The sequence below is a fragment of the Dichomitus squalens genome (assembly GCF_000275845.1).
Source record: "Dichomitus squalens LYAD-421 SS1 unplaced genomic scaffold DICSQscaffold_1, whole genome shotgun sequence".
NCBI classification, from domain to species: Eukaryota; Fungi; Basidiomycota; class Agaricomycetes; order Polyporales; family Polyporaceae; genus Dichomitus; species Dichomitus squalens.
Genome location: NW_006766883.1, coordinates 246,396 through 264,980, shown reverse-complemented (window position 1 = coordinate 264,980; position 18,585 = coordinate 246,396). Strand labels below are relative to the sequence as shown.

The window sequence follows — 18,585 nt, the reverse complement described above, 5'->3', positions numbered from 1 at the left end:
CAGAAGAATGTGCATGCGGGAAACTCGAGGCAGTCATATGGAAGAGAGCTGGGACATGACGAGCGGCGCAGATCAGAACTTTAGTAGCTCGAGAACGTCCCAAGCGTCGAATAGCCAAACTGCGGCAACGCTTGGTGAGCACTAGTCCACAATCGACGTGGACAAATGTCGTCAGCTTGTCGGGACTAACGTTCGCGGAAGCATATTCGTGGAGTCATCATAGGAGTGCTTACCACACCTCGAGTGAGGGAGCGTCTGTGGCGAGTGCTTCCAACAGAGCCTCGGTGACATCGTCGAGGTGGAACGCCGCGTATCAACATGCGCGACACTATAGACATCGCCCCACGACGAAATCGGACTGTCGACTGCTGTGGTCGATCTAGTGGTCGATCTAGCGGCAACTGCTGCGCAACACGCGTACGGAGGTGCACCTCCGCAAAGTCGCGGTGCTCGTCACTTGTTCGAGCAAACGCGGGAGACGTAAAAATATGCAGCGCATCGACATGGTACTGAGCTAATGACTCACCGATCCCATCAAGGCAAACGTCGAGGAGACGTCGGCATTGAGAGGGACCGGGAGAAAGAAAACGGCGAAAATCCCAAGAATTGGGGCACTTCTGCGAATGCGGGCTGGTGCGGTACTGTAGGCAATGAAATTGACCATCTGTGACTTGTGTATCAACAATTTCGACAATGAGGATGTCTAGGACCGTGAAGGTGCTAAATATTATCATGCAGGGCTGTCCGCTAAAAAGGCAATCATTGTTGACGGTGTCCCAAAGCAGTAACCGCGCCGCCCACGGAGGATTCCATAAGCGCCTGAGGCAAGTCACGGAGAACTATGGCGACACTTGCCCTGCATGCCGTGCCATCCTGGGGTCCCCGATCCTAGCACTAGTTTATTGTGTGTCGCAAACACAGGGTCACCAAGACACGATCCGCCAGAAACTGAGTGGGGTCAGACGGAGCGGCGGGGGAACTACACTACACGAGCGGGCGGCTACGGTTGTGCACCGCCCCACGTGGCCGGAGCGGAGGTCGTCTGCAGACAGAGTGCGATGGTTGTACGGATCGATTGGGGGAGAGAGAGGGTTGTGATACGTGCACGATACACGACGTTTGAGCATGGACCGGGGGGAGCTCGTCTGGAGGCGTGGCTGGTTTTGAGCTGCAAGTGTTGGCAATCGCCGCCGCGGCGAGAGGGGCACGTTGCAATCAGACCCTGAACTTCTTCCGTCAGGCAGGCGCGAGGCTCACCCCGCCGCTTCCTCCTTCCTTCCTCCCTCCCTCTCCCTGCCACCATCCAAGAGGCCTCTCGTCTCTCTCCCTCCGCCCTCTCAGCACCTCGGCATCTCTGCATCAATCCACCTATCTATCTCGCATCTTCTCTCCCAGCGCATTGCATCACGACCCGCGGCCGCGCGGTGCTTCAACTTGTTTATACCATTCCAATCCTTCATACTCTACCTTTCCTAGTCCAGCTGCTATCGTCGCCTGTTTGCGGTTAAGCTGTTCCTAGACCAGGGCCGGTAGCCTCTTGCCATCACAACACCCGCGGCGCACGACTCACGCACATCTCTGCCTACAATCTTCCTCGCAACTTTTTATCCCTCAAGCACTAAGGACGTGGTATCGGCAACTTATCCATAATTCGTAAGCTGCCTGCCCTCTGCCCTCTTATAGTCTCCCGCCGCAGGTTCCGGATACTCACCCAGATACCCATCATGTACGAAACAGTTACGACTCCCTTCCTCGACACAACGAACTTCTCTATTCACGACGTGCCTATCATCAAAAAGCCTGTTCCTCGATTCAGTTCTGTGTACATGTTACCGTCTACCATGTCCGCCCGTAGAACCCCCAACTCTGGTCTCGTCAAGGGTATGTCAATTCATCTGACTCGTGCTCCTCGGCCGCTCCATGACAGCCTTACGCAGCAGACGCGATCCAAGCGCCAAATGGCCAGGGACATTGGCGACTCGATTCAAATGGTCAGCTAGTGGACAACGCAGAATGGGGCCTGGTGGATGAGATCGCCAAGCTTCAGATCGGCGGTGACGGGGCCGCAGCGCAGGTTCGCACTTCTTCACTCTTGAGAAACGCGTCTCCCGCAGCTGTGTCTCTTCAGGAATCCCCGTTAGACACAGCGTCGCAGACGAGTCTGGACTCCGCCTCAACTAATCACTTGGCTCAGACTGGCATTGTATCGCACTCGCGCGAGTCGTCCGCAGACACGACCGGCTCCCATGCATCCGCATCATCATCTGCCAGCCAGAATTTGCGCGCTCCGCCCGTGACCCCACTCAAAGTAGGCGCCGTTGGTGAATCGCGGAACCGCCCACATTCCTACAGCGGCGGCCTGTCCAGCACAGATCTCGTGCGGCTGCAACAGGCGGGAGGAAGCCCCGGAAACACGGACACGTGGTCGTCTCCTCATGGCACTCCAGAGAGACAGGCCGAGCAGCCAACGTACCCTTCGCTCTTGGCCTCGCATAATGGTGCCCCGTCGCGTCTGTCTGAGCAGCAATTTCCAGGACAAGCCCTCACGCGATCGCAGGAGGACTTGCCGGCGGATTTCCAGGGTCAGCAGCGTCAGTTCAACCCTGTGCCTCCGAACGTTCCAGTTGGCGCCCCACCCGCATTCGTCCACGGACGGCCACCGAACGTGGTCACGAACATACCCTATCGTCAACAACCTCGAGGCTTCAACCCCGCGATCCCACCGGTCGTTCCCAGCCCTACGAATTTCGGGGGCTACCCCGCCCCAGTACATCCTGGCGCGATGCCGCCCATGGCCAACTCTCAGCAGGAGCTGTACAACATGATGTTGCCCACGCCGCCTCTCGACAACCCTACGATGGCACGTCTTCAGCAACAATCTGGCGTCTTCCAGCGTACTCACCAACATTCTGCTTCGGATCCTGCCTCTCTCCGTGATCCTGCAACTCTTGCTTTGCTCAACAATGCGTTCGCCGCTGGGCAGATGTACCCGGCGATGGGGCCTTCGGCCTTGCCGATGTTCAGCAACCAGTTCTACGGTGCCCCTGGAGCCGAGCCGTACCCCTCGCCCGAGCTCGCGGCCGCGCAGATGATGGCGCAATTGCAGGCTCAGTATACCGGCGCGTACGGCGTTCCCCTCGGTGCTCAGGGCGTTGCTATGAACAACACTGGGTCGTCGCATACCAACACCAACCCGGGGAACGGCCCAAGCGCTAACAACCGCAAGCTGGGGTTGTACAAGACGGAGTTGTGCAGGAGCTGGGAGGAGAAGGGTACCTGCCGATATGGGGCCAAGTGCCAATTCGCCCACGGTGAAGAGGAGCTCCGCAAGGTTCAACGGCACCCCAAGGTTTGTTCCTGTTCCCAGCGTTTCGTCGTACGTCCATTCAGGAGATGTTCTGACCCCACCTTCTGTATCGTTCCACAGTATAAGACCGAGATATGCAGGGTGCGTGTTTTCATCCGCAGCGCGACCGTTGTATAACTCTATTACTGACTTCCGCCTTATCGCAGACGTTCTGGGTGTCCGGCTCCTGTCCTTATGGCAAGAGATGCTGCTTCATCCATACAGAGCTTCCTGCTTCTGGTGGCCCTCCTGGTGCCGACGGTGTTCCCCCTCCGGCCAACCCAGACGGCCGCGCTCGTTCGTCGAGCACTAACAGCGACCCCAACGAGGTCTCGAGCTCTCTGTTGGCGCGCATATCTGCGAAACGCACGCAGGAGAGCGGCATGAATTCCGGGTCGGGCAGCATCAGCACGACTCCGCCTTCAGCAGGGTTCCAGTCTGGCGGCCGGCCCGATGGCTTGCGCGTCAACACGAACGTGACGGATGTGTCGATCTCGAAACAGCAAAACAAGTCTGCGTTCCCGACGTTCGCTCACAACGGCATCCTGATGTCGTCTGGGGAGGATACGACTGCACGGTCCCCGGGCCCTGTGACCGCCGGCCCCGATTTCGGAAGGCACACGAGTTCTAGATTGGAGATCGTGGGCTCGCAGGTAAGTGCATGCCGTACGCACCTGGTTCTGGACGACATGTGGCTCAAAAACTTCGCCGGCGTGCAGCGTGGCGGCCCGAAGACTGCAGTGAACCCCAATGTGCGCCACTCGTTCAACGGGGGCGACATCCAGCTCGACCTGAGCAGCGTATCTAATACCCCTACCACCGCGACCCCCTCCGCTGCACAGCTCAACGGGTCACCCGAGCCCCCGAAGGTCTCGAGGATCAACGCGCACCAGCGCTCTGGAAGCGCGGGCAACTGGGCGACCGCGACCCGGGCGACTAGCCACCTCACCGCATATCCGCTCTCGTCAATTCCCGGCAACGAGCTCAAGACGAACTCGCCGTGGGCGGACTACAACGTAGGCTCGTCGCGCCTGTCGGAGAAAAACTGGGCGTAGGCTTGCGGACGTCCGACGTCTCCGGGCGGCAGGGGCCTGCTGGTCAACGCCGCCGCGTGGTCTCGGAGCGACGTTGGTGCTCGACACCTTCCCTGCATGCATGTCTGCCTCTTGGGCGGGCCGATCTGTCTTGGAACCGTCGATGGTGCTTTCGGTGCTCATGATACTCTAGATGCGGATGCGGACCCGCTGGACATACCACTGCTACCCCCATTCCCCCTCTCTCCCTTACTCACGATCGCCGTCCGTTGCTTATGTTTTCCTGTAGTCCTTGTTTTGCCTTCCCGCTCCTCGTCTCGTCGCTCAGCTTCACTGTCCCCGTGCTCATCTCGTCGAAGCAAGTTTGACTTATTCCTGTCTTGACAATCTGGATAGCTCACCATACTCACCCCCTCCACATCCTCACCAATCGTCGACGTCTCCCGCACATGTTATCTTATGACATTAATACATCACGCTTATGCCTCCCTCGCTGCTCCCGCTCATGCCGGCTCATAGCCGTTGTCGAAGCCCAATGCGTCACTTCCTTGCAGAGAGCATGAGGAAATCGTGCTGAAGAGAGGCAATATGAATCGTTCCCAAATTGTAGTATATTGCGACCATGTACATGCGTAGAATTAGATACGTGACAAAATCTACAGATCGTGTATTCGGAGAGCGCGGCGTCTGACAACCCATGGTATACGATAGCGTAGGACGGCTGTACAGTAGAAGCGTGCTATAGCATACTCTACGGCTTCAGATGGAGGGTTTGTGGAATGTCTAGCCTGAACGACGCCACGACGCTGAGATGGGGGCTCGACTGACGTTCCTCGGCCACAGAAACCGCTCATCGGAAGCTTCACGGCATGATTGACGAAGCGAGACGCTTGGGATGAAACAGATGTGGCACGTGGTGCACAAGGGGCTTTCGGGGAAGAGGAAATGGTGAGCTTGGAAACGTTCCAGTAGGGAGAAGGCGCAGGCAAGGCGTAGGGGGGCAAAGGGCTAAAAATTTCGCGGGACGATTACGGCAGCTGCTCAAGCCCTGGGATGCCCAGCGCGCGCAACTCGCGACGGAAGCCGTCCATGCGGCATTGCGCGTAGCCGAGGTAGTCGAACTCGGGTTCGCCATCCTTCCCTTCCACAAGCTCGCGAGCCTGCACGACGCCCCAGATGGCCCACATGCCGTGCGACGCTGGGTTCCAGGCGCGGACGTGCTCCTCGAGCTTCTCCATCTTCGCCGCAAGCGCGTCGTCGGACACATCTGAGACGACCGCGGGGATAGGTGCTGACGCTGGCGCGTCGATGTGGCGGTCGGCGTGGGTGAGGTACGCGCGGTAGAAGTTCCGGCGTTCCTCCGCGGAGGGGTACCGCGAAGGGTCGAGGATGTGAGGAGTGTTCCCGTGATAGTTCGCGGTCCATTCGTGGAAGTGGTTCGCTAGGTCAAATGCGGCGGGGTTGGGGGCTGCGTACTCGAAATCGACGACGATGATCTGTTGCCGACCGTCGGACAAGTAATTTAGTGCGGAGACCCATGTGCGAGGGTGCAGTTAAGCGAGCGGTAGCCACAACATGAGGCAAAGAAGGGGGAGAACGGGTGCGGTCAGCTAGCTGCTTCGCGGAAGTTGCAGTGATAGCTCCGCTCACCTGGCGATGTGCAGGTAAGCCTTCCTTCAGCGTTCGCAAACGCAGCAGGTTGCCGTACTGCGCGTCATTGTGCGCGAACACTCGTCGACTGGCGCCACTGGTCTTCTCTTTCTGATGCAACCACTGGGCGTAGAGTTGCCATTCCCGCTCAAAACGGTCCAAGTCAAGGCTCTTGCGAACTTCCTCTGGAGCTCCCGGCAGTTCTAGCACCTCTCGTGCAGAGGGGAGCCAAGCCTTGACGTTCTTGTGAACACCGAGCTGGTTGCCTCTTTCGGGGCCGTCAGCAGGCTGAGCGCCGTAGGTGACAGCGTCAATGTCTACGCCATGCAGCTCAGCCATCCGAGCGCCGATCCAGGAACTTATCTCAGGGTCGCGCAGGTCGTTGGCCGTCAAGGCAGTGGAGTCAAAGTACTCCTCTATACGCCCATTTTCGAATGTGCCATAAACACGAGGGCCAATGCGGTACTCCGAGGATAACACGTGGAGGGTGTGCAGTTCGTGCGGGCGTGAAATGAGGTTGCCGGATGATGGTCCGTACACACGCAGCAAGACAATGCGCGCCTTGGGCACCGACGGACACGACACGAAAAAGACAGCATTCGTCAAAGAGCCCGATACCTTCTGAATGCTGACCTTGCTCGAGACGATGACCGGGTCAGACCAAGATGGAGCGCGGATGGAGCGGAGAATTTCGAGGAGTTGCTCTGCAAAAGGTGCAGTCTTGTAGCGTCTAGAAAAGGGCATATCAGCATACACGAAAGGACACGAGTTACGCGAACGTCAGACCAAGATACCCTCCCCGTCCTGTCCCACAAGTGGTCAGCTCGCCGGCGGGCCTCCCTAGGGGAGCTGTGATACGAAGTACGTTATATACTCACCGAGCCTCTAACCTCAGCGCTGCATGTCGCAGTCCTTCAACCCTGACAATATCGATATCACCGTCTTCGAATGGAATAGAGAGGGACGAGGAGGAGTAGGTGGGTAATGAGCTAATTGAGGCACTATCGGGTAGTGTACGTGAGGAGCCCGTGGATGACCTGCTGAAGGCGACCCCAGTGGGCCCGATTGAGCCAACAATTGACGGAGACGCGAGGTCAGGGCCGACGGTGGGTGACATTGACTGTTGGTTTGGCCGGAGCACGATGCGAGCTTCGCGAAATATGTTGAGAAGCTTGCTGTATGCGGAAAGGGCCCTCGTGCGGGGTTTGGACGGAGCCAAAGCCATAAGACAAAAAATACCTTGCAGTCTAGAGAGCAGAATGGATGGCGTTGGGTGTGGACAAGCTCGGGAGGAGGCGCAGATGAGAGTCACACGAGCTGGTATGAGGAAGAGAGGTGGAGCAATGCTTGACCAATGCTCTCACCACATCCCGTGGGAACGTTCCCGATCCTGCTTATCACGAGCTTAGCCGTTCCATTTATCCGCCTTATCTGGCCGATATCCCCACTTATCGCCCGACTTACCCCAGTCTCCCGAAGTCATCCTGCCTCATCCGACCCCATCGTCTGAACTCAGCCTTCTGCTCCTCCGGATGCATGAATAGCCGTCCGGGACCAGTCTTACGTGCACCGTCTGACCATGCCAGCCCACCACCTCACATAGGATCGGAGTGTTCAAGCTCTGTGGGGGGACTATTATCAAGAATCTCTATCGCCGCACGGTGCGTCATCCCAGGCTTCCCGACGGTCATTCTACCCGATTGCGAGCACCCCGAACGGCTATCTTGACTTCCAGATGGAAGAATGGGTCCTTTGCTAATGCTTGCAAGGAGCGTTATGCGGACTTCATATACCATGACACCAGCCATCATATGAACCGCTCTTCTCGACGTCGGCACCTGTTGCCCGTTCTCGAAGTTCTACGCACTCATATTGCTTCCAATGCAAGCAGCCCAGATCCAGTCATCAGAGCAGGACGCGGTGTAGGTCAGATTCTTCTCCCACATCGTCCTCGCTGAGAGCAGTCCTTCAAACCGCACCAGCCATCTCCCGGAAGGTCATGTGCGAACCGTGCAGTGAGCTGCCATTCGGTGTTTCTCCACCTTCCGATTCTCCCTCCACGTCGTCATGTCGTAAGGTCGGCCCACCACGTCCCGCAACATCCGTCTTAGACTAACGGCCTACCCGAGGCTGTTTTACCAGATTGAGCAGACCCAGTCCAGACCTTTACTCTGCCCCGGCCTTTCGAGCCATATCCCATGTGTACCAAGCCGATGGCGCTGCAGTTCCTCGTCAAAACCCGTACCTACATCCATCCTCGTTGCAGTACATCGTCAACTTAAATGCAACTGCCATGAGGGGAACTTCCAAGACACCGTTGCGTGCTTGTACGCTTTCTCCCCACACTCCGCTCGTTCTCGCCTTCTCAAAGGCCCCGAACGAGGGTTGTGCGCGCATGATCGAAACAGTGTCTAAGCACCGGGTTGACGCTCCTTGTCTCCGCGGTCGCCTGCGAGATGCTCGTGGCGTTCGCAATATCCTGCTCTCTCATTCGAACCTAATCTCGATGCCAATCTCGCGAAGTATCTCGCACTATTCAGTCCGCCGCCACGTATTTGGTTCTCAAAGAGTCTGGACCACACTTGAGCCCCCAGACCCCTATCCGCCACTATTGGCCGTCTCCTCAGCAACTCACGAGGACGAACTTCGCCGGCTTCCTGCCCCCCCCTGACGCATGTCATGCAGCATGGCTTTCGCGGAAGCGTACGCAACGATTATGCCTAAAGCTTCGCAAGCGTTGGTTGGACAGTCCGTAGCCTCATGGGGATTATGCGACGTCGACGTCTCGAAGTTCAATACGTGTTCGCGGCTTCGTCCCGTTGTTCCGGACCCCTCTGCAGCACCGATCAAGAACTCCGCACTTCGTTGCCCTGCATTACGACGGATCGGCTAGGAAGGGTTCGGTCATGATCTACGAGTTTTTCCCCAAGCTATCCCCAAGCTAGTCTAAGTTTTACCTTCTATGATCGACCCCTCAATCCTTACGACACATCATGTGAAAGGTAGAGTACACGACGTTCTGTTTTTTTTGGTATCTACTGCACAACTCTATATCGCATGGATGTGAAAGCGTCCGTGAAAGCATTGGAGAAGGGCAATAAGGATACCAAGAAGATGCAGGAGTCAAGCACTGAATCAATGCGACACGAGGCGTACTAACCCATTCCGATGGCTCAGATGTTCACGCTCCTTCCAACGCCATAACGGGCGGCTTCTCTGCCAGTGTGCCGGGTGACTTTTCCTGCTCTCGAGCCGCGGTCTGGTCGAGGAAGATTTTACGTGTGAACATAGAGATCTGGCCGGCCAAGCGGTCAGCGTACTGAGCTATTGCGTAAGAAATGCGAGTAAAGACACCGACCAGCAGAGCCACGCCAAGGCATGGACAACAGACGGTCCAGATGGCCTGTACAGCATACGCCAAAATGCAATTCAGTCAAACAGTGTCTCTCGGAAAGCCGGAATCCACACCTTAGTCGCGAGCGACAATGCGTGTAGGATTTCTGGCCATTCGCTGCGGGACCTGAGGATGTCAACCGATTCGAGAACGACTTGCGCGTCGACGCCAGCAGGCAGCGTGGTACGTAGCCGACCCAAAAAGACGGCCCCCGCGACGGCCTGATGGTACCTTGCATGAGCGGTGGCGGACGTTCCAGTGGAAGCGCAAAAACTTACGAGGCCCACCGTCGCGCCTGTGAATCGGACGAGAAAAAACGCACTCGTCCCTGACGCGACCTCTTGACGCCGTAACGCACGCGTAAAGACCTGATACGGCGCGTGGAAGAGCATGCCCAAACCCACGCCGGCAATCAGTGGGAACGCGATCTGAGTGCTCCTCGGGCTAGTCTCAGAGAGCAGCATCATAAGACCTACAGAGTCATCAGTGCCCAGGGAGCTGGCGACGTAAACAATGGAGATTCGTACCGAAGCCGGTCGACGACAGGGCGAGGCCTGTGCAAATGATGTACTTCTGACAAGCGGTGTCGAGACTGCGCCGTTGACAGTACCCGATGAGCCAGGCAGCTGGATAGGCCGGAGGTGTCAACATTGAGTAAGCGTCTGAGAGACGAGCTCAACTCACTCGGCATCGAAGCAAGCGAGGATCCAAGCGAGTATGGCAGCATGGTCATCCCCGCCTCGAAGGGGGACAGTCCATTTACGGCCTGCGCGCTGATCAGCGATCAGACGACTAAAACCGGGAGGAAGGCACCTGCCTGGAAGTAGAGAGCCAGATAGAACGTCCCGGCATTGAATGCCAAGTTGTGGAGGAACGTTACGGCAAGGATGATGACTGTGATGAAGTGAGCGAGCGCTTACCAGAATCACCCGAACCGCGCACATACCAATCGTACGATCCTTGAAAGCAATTGGGGGAAAGAGTGCGTCGCGTTTCGTACGGACTTCGTAGATGGCGCCCAGAACTAGGACCACGATACCAGTGACGATCAACGCGAGTGTCGACGGGGCGATCCCTGTGATTCCCCAGTCAAATCAAGTCATATACACAAAGGGGAAGCAAGACGTACAGCCGTTCTGGGTAGCGAAATTAAAGCCGATCACAATGCAGCTGCTTCCGCTCATGAAGAGGAGCCTGTTCAAACAACGGATCAGGGGCGTCTGATCCGGTAGCCTGAAGTCGTAACCTACAGTCCTATGAAGTCGAACGTTCTCCCGAAATGGCTCCATGAGACAATCGGGGTACGACCATCGTATATGTTGCGCAAAGAGAGCCATAGGATCATGAAGGAGAATGCGCATATGGGAAGATTCATGTAGACTATTGGAAATGAAATCAGCTGTGACGCACGTGTCACCTGTTCTGCAAAGACTTACATGCCCATCTCCAGTTCAGAGGACCGCTCTTCTCTGCTCGGCCTTGTAAGCAATCGCTTTAAAGATAGCCGCACACCCAGGTTTAACTCACCGCAAAAGACTCCGCCCAGGAGGGGGCCCGCGACGGCTGAGCAAGCCCAAGTAACGCTGAGCGCTTGTGACCATTTGGCCTGTTTGCGCACGTCGACGATCTCTGACGTAATGGTCCAGACCAAGGACACGATACCGCCGCCCCCGACACCAGCAACGGCGCGTGCAAGTATCAACCATGTAATGTTCTACGCCGCATTCGTGCGGAGATATCAGCTGTCTGGCCGCCAGACTCACAATGAAGCGTGCAAGGACGTACCTGTGCCGCACCACATAGCGCAGAGCCTACGGCAAAAATCAAGATGCTGGCGTACAAAACCGCCTAAAAGCCGTCGCATCAGAACGGCATACATCTGAGTCTATACAGAAACACTTACCGTTCGACCAATGAGATCAGAGAGTTTCCCATACAGAGGTTGGAATGCGGTCTGGGTGAGCATGTACGTCACCGATACCCAAGTGTACTCTGCCTGATTGGCGTTGAACTCGCTCGTAATAGTGGGTAGAGTTGTGGAGACGATGGTCTGTCGGTCCGGGTCAGCCGACGGGACAGCTGGGAACTGGGGAATGAAGATCATACCGCGTCTGTTGTTGCGAGGAATAGAGTTAAGGCAGCGCTGTATGCATCACGATCAGCGAACTCTGGCCCATATTCTGCGCTCAGGGACTCACCCCGCATGAGCTACGACAAGGCGTGTAGTCGACGGCTGCCAGGTTTTGCGTGCATCATACGATACAAGCGTATCGCTCGATGATGTTTTCGGAGTAGGAATTGGGGCGACAGTCGGGGTAGAGCATTCGCTGGAGTGTGACGACTCATACGATAGTCGGGACATCGACGTCTGCGGTGAGCACCTCGTTGACGAAGGTGTGGGGATGATCTCGGACAAGACGCTGTCCTTTTCAGAGTGGGGAGTGGAGTAGACGAGACTGTGCGTCATGTCAAGGGCTGATGCAGATACTCGATTGGCTCGGGAAGCTGCAAGATGTGTTCTGAGAGGAGGCCATGGTCATGCAGCAGCTTTATACGAAGCGAAGAATCTCATGAATCGTTTGACGTGTCAACTATGTAATGTAGTTGCGTGGAGGGTACGGGTATCGCTTGCCCCACGCTGAAAAATCAGCGAGAAATTGCCATAACCTGTGAACCGATATCCTGTGTGAACTTTGAAATCCGAGCCTAGTTATTGAGGTCGTACCAAGGATCTCGAAGGTACTTTGGACCCTCTTTGTCGGAGATCTAGGAGGTCAAGAAGGGAGATCTGGAGAAGCTCTACGTAGCGCCGTGTTTAGGGATGTCAAGGTTGCTTTGTCCGGCACCGTGGATCTGGGCTCCAGGAACGGGTCATGTAGGGAACGGACATGATAGCCTGCATGCGTGTAGAGAAGCTCGGAGAGTGGGAGACGGACGCTTCGCCCGAAGGCCTCTCAGGGGTTTACGTAGGAATCTCAGAAAGAGTCACCAAATGCACGTCTGAGCGGTGAGCACTGAGGCAAACCGAGTTTGACTCCGCTGCAACACATTCCCAATATGGCAAGTGCAAATCATGATCGAAATCTGCGTTATCGGGCTTTCAGAGTTTTCTGGGTAACCTGCTTCTCTGTCCATCCAAGCCCCAGCACCTGAGGAAGGTTTCCCAACGGTCATATTAGCTCTCGCTTCGACAGGGCATATACAAGAAGCGCAATGCGACACGATGTGAGCACCAGGCCTTCCAGCCAGTTTAATCAAGTTGGGAAATCAGAATGCAGTGTATCAATCACGGAGCGCTCTTTCTCAGTCCATGAGAAATTTCGTGCGCTGACCAGTCGAATCGAGTCGTACGCCCTCTCCACTTCCGCTCATCGAATGACGCAGCCCTCTTTGGGCAAGCTGCATACCAGAACAACGGATACGGATGTCAGATCAAAATTGGCCCTCAAGATGGCCGGCAGCCCCTCGAGGCCCGCACATGGCCCGCACACGAGCGCATTTCCTGATCAGTAGAATACGTGCTAAAGAGTAGTCCAAAATATAGCCTACGAGAACTGAAGTTGACAGCTATTGGCAGAGCCGTAAACCGACCGTCGTAATCTGCCGAAGTGTATAGAGCGAAAGTCGGCGGTGTCATGCCGTTGCCGCCCTTTTCTTGCGATCTTGGTCTCGTCTCCGCTGGTGGTCGCCCTCATCCGAATCTGCAAACGCGAGTTGCACAACGTTCGCGGATGGGGATCACATTATATCGGTATATGGGAAATCAAAAACCGATGAGTCTCCTCATTCCTTGTAAAGTACGAGACACCCAGCCATCTGGGCGCACAGATGGAGAAGATTCCGTACCGTTTGTAGACGTTCCCGGCCCAGTCGAGACCCGACTACCAGAAGTGCTGGACGAGGTCGCTTCGTCGGAGGAGGGGGATCGCGGTGGCTCTTGACGTGAATTATTATTGGTGGACCTCCCCTCCACGTCATCAGAGTATTGTTGTAAGATTTCGCGTTGTCGTGGTGTAAGCGCTCTATCAAGGGTCGTCAGCACGAAGCGCGACAGGCCGATGAAACAACAGACCTTGGTAACTGGACATTGAACGTGACCAACAGGTCACCTGGGCCGCGACCAAAAGTCGGGGTTATACCATGGCCTTTCAACACCATTTGTTCACCAGGCTGGGTCCCAGAGGGAACACGAACGTCGACTTCCCCGTCGAGGGTAGGCACCCGAACCCTGCCGCCGAGAAGGGCAGTATGTACTGGAATCCGTGCTTCATGGTACAAGTTGGCACCCTGGCGCCTAAAGACCTTCGATGAAGCGACGTTGATGCGGACGAGCAGGTCCCCTGGTCGACTGCGGCGGTCTAGCGGAGCATCACCTTGGCTTGGTACTCTCAGGGTCATCCCGTCCTCAACACCTGCCGAGTACATCCCAATTAGACGCGGCACGACGACAGAAGCCTGGGCTACTCACCTGCTGGGATGTCGACCTTGACAGATTTCTTCACCCTTACATGGCCGATACCAGAGCAAGGGCCACACTGACTGTCTGGAGGAACAACAGAACCCGCACCCTGACAGGCGTTGCACGTAGTTTGCATGTGGAACCCACTGTCAAGCACATATGTCCTGACACCCGAGCCGCCGCAGTAGCCACAAGTCGAACGAGAGGCGCCCTTCTTGAGCCCGGTTCCGGAGCAAGTATCGCACTGCACGATTGGGGTAATATTGACCGTCCTGGAGGTACCTTTGCATGCCTCCATGAAACTGACGCCAACCGTGGTCTCGATGTCTCCGCCCCGCGAGAAGTTTTGCTCAGTCTGCCTAGCAGCGCCCTGGAACGCGCCTAGCAGCTCTTCGAAAATATGCCCGGGGGAACCTCCACGGCCCCCACCAAACGTGCCCGAAAAGCCTCGATAACTGGACCCAAAGGGAGACGCTCCAAAGCCGGAGCGCGCATTCTCGTATGCGTTGGCGTCGAAACCAGGTTGCTGCGAGGCTGCACCATACTTATCGTACTCGGCTCTCTTCTTCTCGTCCTTCAGTATCTGTGAATGCCGGAAGATCAAAGTCTAGAACTGGAGATGCCGAGGAGTAGACGCACGTCATAAGCTTCCTGTATCTCGACAAACTTCTCCTGTGCGTTCTTGTCAGGGTTCGTGTCAGGGTGAAATTTCCGAGCAAGCTGTCAGGAAGTTCAACAACAAGCACTACACCATATATGATACCGGGACGCACCGCGAAATAAGTCTTCTTGATATCGGCTGCAGAGGCATCTTTCTTGACACCCAACACCTGGTAAGGGTCCTTGGGTGCTGGACGCGGAGACGATGCATGGAAGGCTCTCTGCGTTGGTAAGTATACGTCTACAGATATCTCAGAGGCAACCTACCGATGGTCTAGGTTCAGCAGTCCGTCGTCGCCCCTTCCCATGACATGACTGCCTGGCAGTGAGACAAGTGACCAGAGAACGAGTGTGGACTACTGGCGGAGATAGACATGTCGCGTGGAGTGAATTGAGTGATAAGAATCTCTGCGAAGACAATCTAGGAGGCATTAAGCAAGGCAATCTATAGAGTACAAGGAGAGATGCAAGAGTGCAAGAGTCCAGCAACAGCGAGCGAGCGTGGTCGGCCGGTCGGGAAGCCGGGAATTTTACCGTCACGTGGGACTTTCGGCCTCTTCCAGACACTTCGTGAATGCGACCCAATCAGGCAAGTCACATCGTTGAGCAAGCGCTCAACGCTGGCCGTTCAACTTGCCCGTCCTCTCAGCCCACGCCAAGTGGCTAGGCAAGCCCGCAGCAGGACACCAGTGTGTGATTTTCGAGTCGATTCTTCGAGTTTGCCCCCGGATCTCCGGTGACTGGTAAGACGTAGGTGAGAAAACATGCCAAAGCACCCCAAGTTGCCTGATTCCGATGGACGGTGCTCGACTCTGAGATTACTCGAACATCTTACGTGCCCGACACTTGGGCATCTTAGAAGTCGGACGTCGGACAGACTTCCGCAAGAAGCAAATGATGGGAAACCGTGGAGTATCGCCGTCAAATAATGCAACGACGCGTGCTCCGGGGAAACTCGTGCCCTCAGCCCTATTCACCGCTATAGCTTTATCGCTTGGCTTCCCAACATCGTCTATGCTGCTCACGAAAGACCGGCATTCTATTGAAAGTCCGGTAAAATCGGCTCCGATAGACGTTCAAGATAAATCTGGATGGATTGGCGAGATTGATAGAGGGACGGCGATCCTGCCTGTTGTGCAAGATGATAGCATGGGGAGGATCTGATTCCTCACGTGGATGTTTGTTTCGAACATGATGCGGTAGAAGGCTCGGTGCTTTGACATGTATTTGCAGGGACCGACGGCAGGTCTTGTGTGGGAACCTTCTCTCGCAACCATGCGCTCCAGGCTAACGGGGGACCTCAAAGACTGATCAACCAAGGACCCTGGTCGTGCATGAGTCAAGCTCATCCGGAACATGCGGATGAGGGATGGATTCTGTCGGGCATTCAATACACTGGTTGTACGTAACTGAACCCGATCGTGGAAGAGGCCCTTAGGAAGCCGGTCAGAGCACGTAGATCCAACTTAGAAGATACATTACTCACGATTTGGTCATAGCATACTGTATGTCGTGTCTGCTTTGGTCCTCTTGCAGTGCATGTCGCGATTGGTGGGAGAGATCATAGGACTTAGCCACCTTCGGAAACTGATGGACCCCGGAATGGTCCTACTGCATTCTGACGCCTTAGGAGCTTGGTCACGAACGGTGAATAGTAGACCGTACAGATACGGACTGCACTTACCAGAGTAGCCGTCTTCCGATCAACTGTTGCCGTATAATGTGATGCTCACCTGCGAGGAGCTCTTTCTTCCATTGGACTGCGCTCTTCACGGAACTTCAGTGAATGGTTGTGCCCGATTGGGGAATACAAAGATACCGGATGCTCGTTGCGGATGTTCACTTACGACAATCTAGGCCGCGATCTTCTACACGCCGAGCTCGCCACCAGGATTTGCCATACGACACTAAGAGTTCGTCCCCCTTTTTGATGGCCTCGCTCCCGCTCCATACACTCATTCGGAGCTCACCACCCTCGGTCCGCCGCTCCTGGAAGAGGGCGTTTGGCCTCGCCTTGACCCCACGGTAGTCATTGATGAATCTAGCTTCGTTACCAGCATGCTGCGCATCCACGCCTACGCTGATATGGTCAGGAGTGCCCGTGCGGAACAGGGATAAATCATAATCGGAGTCGGGCCGGTCATCGCAGTGCACTTCGCCGATATAATCCAGGATGAGTGTGCGCGGCGGCAACTTTTTGGTAGCGAAGAGGCCAAACTGGCCGTGAGCGGGGTGAGAGGGATCTGAGATGAACTGGGTCGCAACAGGGGGCTTGTGGGCATGCACCGGTGGTCGGGCGTGTCCCGCAGGATTTGGACAGATAATCGCACGGACAGCGGTGGGGACAGACGAATGGTATCTAGGCTCTGAGAGATACTGGAGGTGGTCTGGCCAGCGGGGCGGCCTCTTGGACTTGGACTCGGGTTTTGGAGGCATATGATGGACCGTGGTAAGCGAGAGGATATGCTGTGCTCGGGCAAAGTCAGTAGCGCATTGGAGTGAGACAAGAAGCGCTGGACATGCGCAGGACGCAAGGACTGATTTTATCCGTCCACTGGCGTCGCGTGGGGTTACTCTTCTTTCATCTCGTCTGTACCTGCGTACCGCTGTTGCCGACTCCATCACACATGGGCAGGGCAACTACCAAGTCCGTCGCGCGTGTCTACGCGGACGTCAACAGCAAGCTCGGCCCCTCTTGGTACGAGTATGGTCGGGTCAAATCTCCTTCCTTGCACGCGTCCCGCGCTCTGAAGAGGCCACACAGACAACTTGCAGGTACAATGGGGATCGCAGGATCACTATGAGATCGTGAGGAAAGTTGGCCGGGGCAAGTACTCTGAGGTGCGTAGCCTGGATTATGTGGAACGATCTGCGCCACTCACAAAGGGCCTACACCTCAGGTTTTCGAGGGTATCAACATCGTCAACGAAGAGAAGTGCATCATCAAAGTCTTGAAACCCGTTAAGAAGAAGAAAATCAAGCGAGAGATCAAGATCCTCCAAAACCTTGCAGGAGGTCCAAACGTTGTTGCTCTCCTTGACGTCGTCCGCGACCCCTCGTCCAAAATCCCTTCGCTCATCACAGAATATGTGCATAATGTCGACTTCAAAGTACTATACCCCCGTTTCACCGACTACGACGTGCGATTTTACATGTTTGAACTGCTGAAGGTGCGTATAGTATGCTCTACGAGGCACAGCACTCACAGGCGAGTAGGCGTTGGACTATTGCCACTCCAAGGGTATCATGCACCGCGATGTCAAGCCACATAATGTCATGATAGACCACGAGCGACGGAAGGTAAGACGATGTGTCCTCTACGCGCCTTGTAAGCCTAATCGCCGGACAGCTCCGTTTGATCGACTGGGGATTGGCCGAGTTTTACCATCCAAGGACGGCGTACAATGTTCGAGTAGCGTCGCGTTACTTCAAGGGGCCGGAGCTTCTCGTCGACTTTCAAGAGTATGACTATAGCCTCGACATGTGGAGCTTCGGCTGCATGTTCGCCTCAATGGTACGTGCTTTGTGGTATCCCTCATGGTGCTTTGAGCCTGAGCGTCCAGTAGATTTTCAGGAAGGAACCGTTCTTTCACGGCCATGACAACTACGACCAACTCGTCAAGATCACCAAGGTGCTGGGTACCGAGGGCTTGTATCAATACATAGATAAGTACGACATAGCGCTCGATCCGCAGTACGACGAACTGCTTGGAAAGTGAGTGACGTTGCTGGTACCATATGGCTACTGATACCATAGAGTACCTTCAGTTACCCGAAGAAAGCTTGGGCACGCTTCACGACGTCGGAGAATCAGAGATACATTTCCAACGAGGCCATCGACCTGCTGGACCGGCTACTGCGTTACGATCATCAGGAACGTCTGACTGCGCGTGAAGCACAGGCACACCAATATTTCGGTATGTGCTTGCGTGCCATACGTTCGCTTGCAGATATCCTCAACTTAGGACCGCTGTCCTAGATCCCGTAAGGAATGCCACGCTGCATGAAGCCGAAAACGGAGGGGCGGCACCGTGATCGGGGA

At 55.7% G+C, this 18,585-nt stretch overlaps 7 protein-coding genes across 7 annotated transcripts; 2 read left to right on the top strand and 5 right to left on the bottom strand.

Annotated features, from left to right (window-relative positions):
- The first annotated feature begins 1,339 nt into the window (after positions 1-1,339).
- DICSQDRAFT_150954 (uncharacterized protein) lies at positions 1,340-4,870 on the top strand. The gene is made up of 7 exons (XM_007359957.1): positions 1,340-1,653; positions 1,738-1,881; positions 1,941-2,074; positions 2,129-3,349; positions 3,428-3,448; positions 3,514-3,999; positions 4,066-4,870. The coding sequence occupies exons 2-7, from the start codon at positions 1,827-1,829 to the stop codon at positions 4,399-4,401; spliced, it is 2,253 nt and encodes a 750-aa protein (XP_007360019.1). The 5' UTR covers positions 1,340-1,653; positions 1,738-1,826; the 3' UTR covers positions 4,402-4,870.
- Positions 4,871-5,077: 207 nt separating this feature from the next.
- On the bottom strand, positions 5,078-6,907 carry DICSQDRAFT_130722 (kinase-like protein). The gene is made up of 2 exons (XM_007359956.1): positions 6,031-6,907; positions 5,078-5,876 (listed from the first exon to the last, which is right to left on the bottom strand). The coding sequence occupies exons 1-2, from the start codon at positions 6,772-6,774 to the stop codon at positions 5,409-5,411; spliced, it is 1,212 nt and encodes a 403-aa protein (XP_007360018.1). The 5' UTR covers positions 6,775-6,907; the 3' UTR covers positions 5,078-5,408.
- Positions 6,908-9,163: 2,256 nt separating this feature from the next.
- On the bottom strand, positions 9,164-11,629 carry DICSQDRAFT_94842 (amino acid permease ScVBA-like protein; the record flags this gene model as incomplete). Its single annotated transcript, XM_007359955.1, has 15 exons — positions 9,164-9,325; positions 9,389-9,433; positions 9,499-9,645; positions 9,703-9,896; positions 9,952-10,050; positions 10,109-10,190; positions 10,224-10,318; positions 10,371-10,499; positions 10,554-10,618; positions 10,675-10,804; positions 10,861-10,893; positions 10,952-11,138; positions 11,210-11,272; positions 11,328-11,474; positions 11,531-11,629. 15 exons carry the CDS (start codon positions 11,627-11,629, stop codon positions 9,212-9,214), a joined length of 1,629 nt encoding a protein of 542 aa, XP_007360017.1. The 3' UTR covers positions 9,164-9,211.
- DICSQDRAFT_150952 (uncharacterized protein) lies at positions 11,623-12,256 on the bottom strand (the record flags this gene model as incomplete). The annotated part of the gene is made up of 2 exons (XM_007359954.1): positions 12,150-12,256; positions 11,623-12,091 (listed from the first exon to the last, which is right to left on the bottom strand). A coding segment is annotated over exon 2 (267 nt), but the record flags the coding sequence as incomplete, so codon positions are not given.
- A 931-nt stretch (positions 12,257-13,187) lies between these two features.
- Positions 13,188-14,975, bottom strand: DICSQDRAFT_47471 (uncharacterized protein; the record flags this gene model as incomplete). The annotated part of the gene is made up of 6 exons (XM_007359839.1): positions 13,188-13,446; positions 13,497-13,836; positions 13,893-14,466; positions 14,523-14,603; positions 14,657-14,784; positions 14,807-14,975. The coding sequence occupies 6 exons, from the start codon at positions 14,973-14,975 to the stop codon at positions 13,188-13,190; spliced, it is 1,551 nt and encodes a 516-aa protein (XP_007359901.1).
- A 921-nt stretch (positions 14,976-15,896) lies between these two features.
- Positions 15,897-16,979, bottom strand: DICSQDRAFT_150950 (uncharacterized protein; the record flags this gene model as incomplete). Its single annotated transcript, XM_007359953.1, has 4 exons — positions 15,897-15,976; positions 16,030-16,170; positions 16,228-16,310; positions 16,391-16,979. The coding sequence occupies 2 exons, from the start codon at positions 16,977-16,979 to the stop codon at positions 16,273-16,275; spliced, it is 627 nt and encodes a 208-aa protein (XP_007360015.1). The 3' UTR covers positions 15,897-15,976; positions 16,030-16,170; positions 16,228-16,272.
- Positions 16,980-17,170: 191 nt separating this feature from the next.
- DICSQDRAFT_47971 (Pkinase-domain-containing protein) lies at positions 17,171-18,578 on the top strand (the record flags this gene model as incomplete). Its single annotated transcript, XM_007359869.1, has 8 exons — positions 17,171-17,252; positions 17,308-17,384; positions 17,444-17,713; positions 17,760-17,843; positions 17,893-18,057; positions 18,110-18,258; positions 18,312-18,460; positions 18,523-18,578. The coding sequence occupies 8 exons, from the start codon at positions 17,171-17,173 to the stop codon at positions 18,576-18,578; spliced, it is 1,032 nt and encodes a 343-aa protein (XP_007359931.1).
- Positions 18,579-18,585: the final 7 nt, after the last annotated feature.

Coding starts and splice junctions, on each gene's coding strand:
- DICSQDRAFT_130722 (XM_007359956.1), bottom strand. CDS start 6,774: ATGCCCTTTTCTAGACGCTACAAGACTGCACCTTTTGCAGAGCAACTC. Junction 5,877..6,030: donor GCTTACCTGCACATCGCCAG/GTGAGCGGAGCT, acceptor GGTCGGCAACAG/ATCATCGTCGTCGATTTCGA.
- DICSQDRAFT_150954 (XM_007359957.1), top strand. CDS start 1,827: ATGTTACCGTCTACCATGTCCGCCCGTAGAACCCCCAACTCTGGTCTC. Junction 1,882..1,940: donor CAACTCTGGTCTCGTCAAGG/GTATGTCAATTC, acceptor CTTACGCAGCAG/ACGCGATCCAAGCGCCAAAT. Junction 3,350..3,427: donor AGGTTCAACGGCACCCCAAG/GTTTGTTCCTGT, acceptor ATCGTTCCACAG/TATAAGACCGAGATATGCAG.